The sequence below is a fragment of the Megalops cyprinoides genome, chromosome 1 (genome assembly GCF_013368585.1).
Source record: "Megalops cyprinoides isolate fMegCyp1 chromosome 1, fMegCyp1.pri, whole genome shotgun sequence".
Classification (NCBI taxonomy): domain Eukaryota; kingdom Metazoa; phylum Chordata; class Actinopteri; order Elopiformes; family Megalopidae; genus Megalops; species Megalops cyprinoides.
In genome coordinates, this window is record NC_050583.1 from 53,757,867 (window position 1) to 53,763,866 (window position 6,000).

Below are 6,000 nucleotides of genomic sequence, written 5' to 3' on the forward strand. Positions count from 1 at the left end.
ATAAACCTGTGTAAATCCCTCTGTCTGGTTCAGAGTTTCGGTGTTCTCAAATGTGAAGGTCACTGCTCACCACATCTTATGGTAAAGCAAAGCCTTCCTCCTGAGGGAAAAGCAAAGTGTTTGCTGCCTCTGATGTCTACATTGACACCGCAGAACTGTCACCAGGCTTCATCTCTGCTTTTATTTTTCGCATGTGTAGTGTAAGTGTAGGTGCAGTGTGTGTGTCTATAAATGAGCGTCTCGATATAATGTGAGGGGAGGTTAAACCGTAGTTAACTGTCATGTTTTATTGCCTTTCAGATGAATGTCACTACTGTGAGGGAAAATTTACCTAAAGGCGATTTCTCAATAATGACTGAAATGCTCAAGAAGTTCTTAAATTTCATGAATCTTACAGTAAGTACACCAGCTGTGTGTGCGTGTGTGTATGCATGCTAGTGCTTGTGGGTGTCAGTGAAGTCCGAGCCACACTGTCCTCTGCGGTTTGTATCTGTGCCTGTGTAACTACTGTTCAGTCTGTACGTTTTGTGTGATAACCCAGTGTCTTTCACTGCGTTTCCACCATACCGCCTGCATGTGGAGACATGTAAATGCATTCAGCGGGCCAGCTTTGCGGGCTCGGCAAGTCGACCCTCTCGGAGTTGCTAATGAGCCTGCTATACTGTTTTTCCAACTCCAGAACCTGTAATGGAGGCTTAGCAATAGCGTGGCACTTCGTTGTGTGGTAACCCGGTCTCCTTCTGTCTGCAGTGCGATGTGGGCACCACGGGGCAGAAGTCCATCTCTCGGGTCATCGATTATCTGGAGCACTGTTAGAAGGGACCCTACGCAGAGCTGCATCGTGCAGGAGAAATGCTGGAACTGCCTGCCCGAACAAGGGGGGCAGGGGAGCTAGAGGACCCCAGAGAGAGGCTACCTTCCAGCTAATCATCTCTGCAACCAGTCACCACCCACATCACCACCACCACTATCATCACCATCACCACTCAACTAAAGAGCTTACTGAGCTTCCTCTCCATGTGAGGCTGATAACGTTGTCTTAACGTTTCATGTTTTTTTTTTCTCTTCCTCCAGCTAGGGTTGATGGGTCACGTAGAGAAACTGAGAGCAAGAAGGAATCTATAAACAAAACCTTAACAATAAAAATAACCATTTTAAAGATGTGAGCCAATTTAAGTGTATTGATCATTCCCATAGGTCAGTCTGGTCCTTTCAGTGGGTTACAGATAGTCTACCATTCCCTCAAGAGCCTGATTTATCAATGGATCTATACAATGTCTGTATGCTAGAAGGCCATGTGTAAAAATTGTGACCATCGCTGGCTTGTTCTGCTGTAGAAAATGTCCCTGTCTCAGTTGTGACGCATTCATAATGGCCTGAGTTTCCCATTTCTCCCGTACACAGTACTGCAGTCTATTAGCCGAAGTAGCCATGAACATGTGGATAGGTTGGAATGTTGGATATTAAATAGGTTTTTTTTTTTTTTTTTGAGCTTGGGGTGCAGTATGCTGCTCCCGACTGTTGCATTACCAGAGTCCGTGTGTCCTGAGTTGCTTACACTTTAACCAACAAATGATTTGAACAGTCACACCAGTGAATCACTCAACCCACTCATCCTGCTTGGGAGCAGCAACAGGTTCTGATGTAGCTCTTTCCCAAAGTCAGTTCTGCCTTTATGGGTTTTTTTTTCATTTTTGGTTCCTGTTTATGTTAATATGGTAATGTAAAAAGTGTGAATCAGTTGATTACAATGACGCAGAAGGAAGGCAAGGAAAAGTGAATACATTAAAATCTTGTGTTCAGTTCAGCAGGAGCTATTTATGCTAACAAAAGGAAAGGGCCAGATTCGTGCTGCTGCTTTTTTTTTAGCGCAAAAGGGTTGTGTCCTATAAAAAATGGGCAGAAGTGTTGAGACCACTCGTGATACGCGCTACAGTACAGGTTTAGAGAAGACCTAAAGAGCCACACGCACATGTGCAGCCTCCTCACTGGCTGCTCATAGAAACGGACGCTTTCCCACCGATTCCATCCTGACCTTTTCCCCTTTTTCTGCTTCGCATGGTAAAACAAGTGCTCGGCTTTGAGAGGTACTCTTCAGTCTGAAGTGGTGATGTTTTCACAGTTGACATGTACCAGGGGTGGAAACAGTTGGGACAGCAGAAGGGTGCCATTGTTCCCCTTTGTCCCTCCATGAGAAAAGTCATGGTACAAAGTGTATAATTCGGGAAGAGAATTGGAAGGGATGACCCTAGTCCTTTAAATTCAGATTTCAGTTTGTTTGCATCCAATACCAATGTATGTTGTAAGGGGTTTCCGGTAATGCTCCTGTCTCTGTATATATGCAGGCTAATGTGGCAATAATTTTTTTTTCCACCCAACGCAACATGCTTTTTAATGAATGGACGTGTTATGCTTTTATCCTAATTTAAGTACAAAATAAATCAGCAGGACTGGAATATAATTTCTAATTTTACAATTTTGAAATAAAGCACTTGAATTACAAAAGAGAAATGCATTGTTCATGTCCTTATGCCTTCATGAACAGCTTTTCAAAAAAATTTCACCAGACCACCTCATTGCTGGTTATTGGCTGACACTCACGCATAACCCCCCCTGTCCCCCTAAAATTATAGCTGAACTCTTTGTTAAATAATGGTCTGACTCAGTTTGTTGGCTTGGCCTAAAGGAGAAACGGTATTAGAACTCAATTTCACGGCGAAATGTTTTACTCTGGTGGAACTGAGGGCAGTTTTGCTTTATTTTACAGAGAGTTGTGAGATTGAACTTGATCCATTATCTTCTAGTAAATGTATTATTATTTCCAGTGTCCTTTCCGTCTTTACAGCGAAAGCTGTCTGCCTTATTTACTTTGACTCATTCATACTTTGGAACTGTGACCCTGCCACTTGTAGAACTTAGAGTGGGTGTGGGGGGTGGGGGTGGGGGGGGGGGGGGGGGGGGGGGGGGGTGTCTGCGCTGAGATGTACAGAACCTGAGTCATGAAATATACGCTTTCTGTCGCATTTACTACTATTTTGTGCATATTTCAAACTCGTGTTGTTTTTTTGCAGTGTGGAGGCATAACCATCAATAACTTTAAGAAATGTCCGATATTCAGGTTTCTCTTAAAACATTCAGAATTTCTAAGAATCCTCTAAGCTACAGACTCTTGTGCTCTGAGCAGTTTTGGGTCAATGTGAACCACACCAAGAGCAGTTTAATATAGTTTTCTCATTTGTAAATCCTGAGTAAACGCTGTAAAGTTTACAGAAGGCTAATTTACAAGTTTGAAAGCGAAGTAACAGAATGTAAATACTTGTGTAAATACTGGCTATTGGAAATTAGAATGGTAGACTACTTTTCTGAATCCAATCCTATTTTTATTTTATACAGTTTCTCAGTTGTGTTATTTGAAGTAAAACTAAAAAGGTATAAAAGCCAACTGCAGGAAGAAAACCTTTGTACCAATTTCAAGAATAATGTCTTTGGTTACCTGTACATAATTTTAACTCCAATAAAAATTGCTACTTTCAGTACACCGTATGGTTTCCATTTGTAACTCCTTGTTTGTGCGTTTTTACCTGGAAGTTGTCCCAAGAAAAGCTGTGCTGGTTATGCGTATTGCAAAGCACAATAAACGCAAAGTAAATGTAAATATTTTATTAAATAACAAGTCATTACAATTTCCATCAACACGGGTTTCCTTAACTACCTTTCTACCTTTTCTTCTTTTTTAAAGCTCCATCCTGAATCAAAGACGAAAAACTAAAGGAGGCATTGAAACATGTAAGAAAGGAGTACAGTGGTGCGCTGCAACATTATGCAAAACTAAACGTACAATTAAACTGCTTACAGGATTTAATCCGTGAAGTTTTTTTTCTTTCATTTCGTGCCACTCGGTCTCTCCCAGACGTCGATAATGCCTTTTAACTCCGAACGCTCAATTCCGTCTGTAATTGTGTCCATCGTACTGCCTGAAACCGGCTGTGTGTCCAAACCGAGAAACTTCTCCGGTGGTCCGACTGCAGTGTCCACGGATCCGAAGCCCCTCGCTGCTCGCCCGGTGGCCGACTGTTCTGCCTCGGTGTTCACTCTCAGCCGCTGCGCGTCCAACTCCGGGCCGCATCCCCTGTCCTGCAAGAGCTCGCTCAGGGTGGAGATGTAGATCTGCGCCATCTGAAGCGTTTCCGATTTTGACAGCTTCTTGTCGCTCTCGAGGTTGGGGATGACGCTCCTGAGTCTGTCAAAGGCGACATTTAACCCCAGCATCCTTCTCCTCTCTCTGGCGTTCGCTGCCAAGCGACGCCTTCTCTGCGCCCTGTCCACGGCGCCCGCGTCTTGGTCGATGTACCCGCTTATTCCCGGAAGCCTGACCTCAACTATTGCGCACGGGTCACAGTCCGCTCTGCCCTGCGCTCTCGTGTCCAGCCATTTGGTCTGCACCAGCGCCTGGACAGCCGATCTGTGCTGCAAATCTAAACGATGGGGACTGAGCCCGTACTTGTAGTGCGCGTCGTCTGTCTGCCTTAAAATGCACGGGGTTAACGAACTTTTGCGACGTGGCATCATTTGTGGTGAGGAGTGGCGCACACTTCTTTCAGATTCCAAGAACTGGTGTTTAAAAACTTGCAAAGTCGGTGGAAAGAGGGGGCATTTTATTGACAAATGCCAAGCACGCACGGATGCAAGGGGCGTGGTGAGGGTCGTGTGCGAGTAACGAATAGCAGAAAGCCCGTTTGATAACAGCAGCAGGAAGTCTATTAACCAAGTTCATCAAAAGTGGATTAGGTCCGTCTCAGTGATCACTGGACACATGTGGTTATCGGGGCTGGACACAGGCCGCTTTTTTACTCTCCAACCGACTGGTCTGTTTGTATTGCAGACCAAAGGAGCGAGTTTGAGAATAAAAGAAAAATTTTTATTAAGGTTTTATTAAGGGAAATGGACAATGCTTGATCACTTATACAATTGTGTCCGAAATACACAAAACTCATGTTCTGATGTATACGAGTAAAATTCATTCCTTGTTTTTTTTATTGAAATAGTGTAGTATCATTAAAAAAATATCTGTGAGTGCTACCCCTTACATGTATTACAATAAATTAGTTTCACATTCAAACGGCCTTCTGAAAGATATTTGCCGTAAAATTAGCACGGATACAACGCTGAGTTTAAACAGCTTTTGAACACTTTTAAGTGAATTTTGCACAGGTGGGAAACGTGGGCAATATCAATTCATGAGATTACAGCTGTTTATTTTAGGAGCATTGTTAAATCTTACACTTCTCTTTGACTTTTGACTTTTGACTGATATGTCAGGCTATATCAAGTAAGGTGCATGAATGTTTTATGTAAAACGTTGTACAAACGGATCATGCAAAGTGTATGTAAAGCAAATTATCACAGCAATTCACATTACCAAGTAATGAATAATGAAATGGAACATCGTATCCTTCGTCTTCGTCGTATTATTATATAATGGCTATATCTTTGCCATTATATAATTATTTGAAGTTGACATACTTTTTAGAGGTTCGAAGTGTTGCGAAAGCTCGCAGCGGCGAAGCAGTGGGCAGGTTCTGCGTGGGTGTGCGTGCGGGCGCTGGCCTGACAGGAGCTCTGCTCTGGGAATCACTGCTCCCACCGACCGACGCGAGGACGGTAATTGGCAGGTCATATCCGCAGAGCTCAACCTAATCCAATTAACCGGTGTTCAGAAAAACCAGTGGGGTCGCCGTTTTCATTAAATTAAATGTATTATCCGAACCCCCTTCTCTCACACACACCCCACACGTCCCCGCGTTCATCTCTGACACCCCTGCATCGTGGAAAAAAAAACAACGCAAACTAAACTCAGTCAGATCCTGGAGCAAAGTAGCGTGGTTGAGTTTTGGTGTTGACAGTCTTGGCACACGTCGCGCATTAAAACTACTGAGGCGTCTCATTTAACTGAAGACCCAGGACGAAGATCAAAAACAGCGCCGGATGGTAAGATTATAG

General features: G+C 43.6%; 2 protein-coding genes across 3 annotated transcripts in view; one reads left to right on the plus strand and one right to left on the minus strand.

Annotated features, from left to right (window-relative positions):
• waplb (WAPL cohesin release factor b) overlaps positions 1 to 2,899 on the plus strand; it is a 39,314-nt gene extending 36,415 nt beyond the window's left edge. For both annotated transcript variants that reach the window (XM_036534146.1, XM_036534155.1), the window contains 2 exons: positions 301 to 396; positions 751 to 2,899. In XM_036534146.1, coding sequence (XP_036390039.1) covers positions 301 to 396; positions 751 to 816 — 162 coding nt within the window. In that variant the 3' untranslated portion in view covers positions 817 to 2,899. The remainder of the gene's footprint in view (positions 1 to 300; positions 397 to 750) is intronic.
• A 912-nt stretch (positions 2,900 to 3,811) lies between these two features.
• On the minus strand, positions 3,812 to 4,606 carry atoh1c (atonal bHLH transcription factor 1c). Its single transcript, XM_036552255.1, has one exon. It carries the CDS (start codon positions 4,567 to 4,569, stop codon positions 3,883 to 3,885), a length of 687 nt encoding a protein of 228 aa, XP_036408148.1. The 5' UTR covers positions 4,570 to 4,606; the 3' UTR covers positions 3,812 to 3,882.
• Between the last annotated feature and the right edge of the window lie 1,394 nt (positions 4,607 to 6,000).

Bases quoted from the DNA above. Each gene is read 5' to 3' on its own strand.
- atoh1c (XM_036552255.1), bottom strand. From the start codon at position 4,569: ATGATGCCACGTCGCAAAAGTTCGTTAACCCCGTGCATTTTAAGGCAG.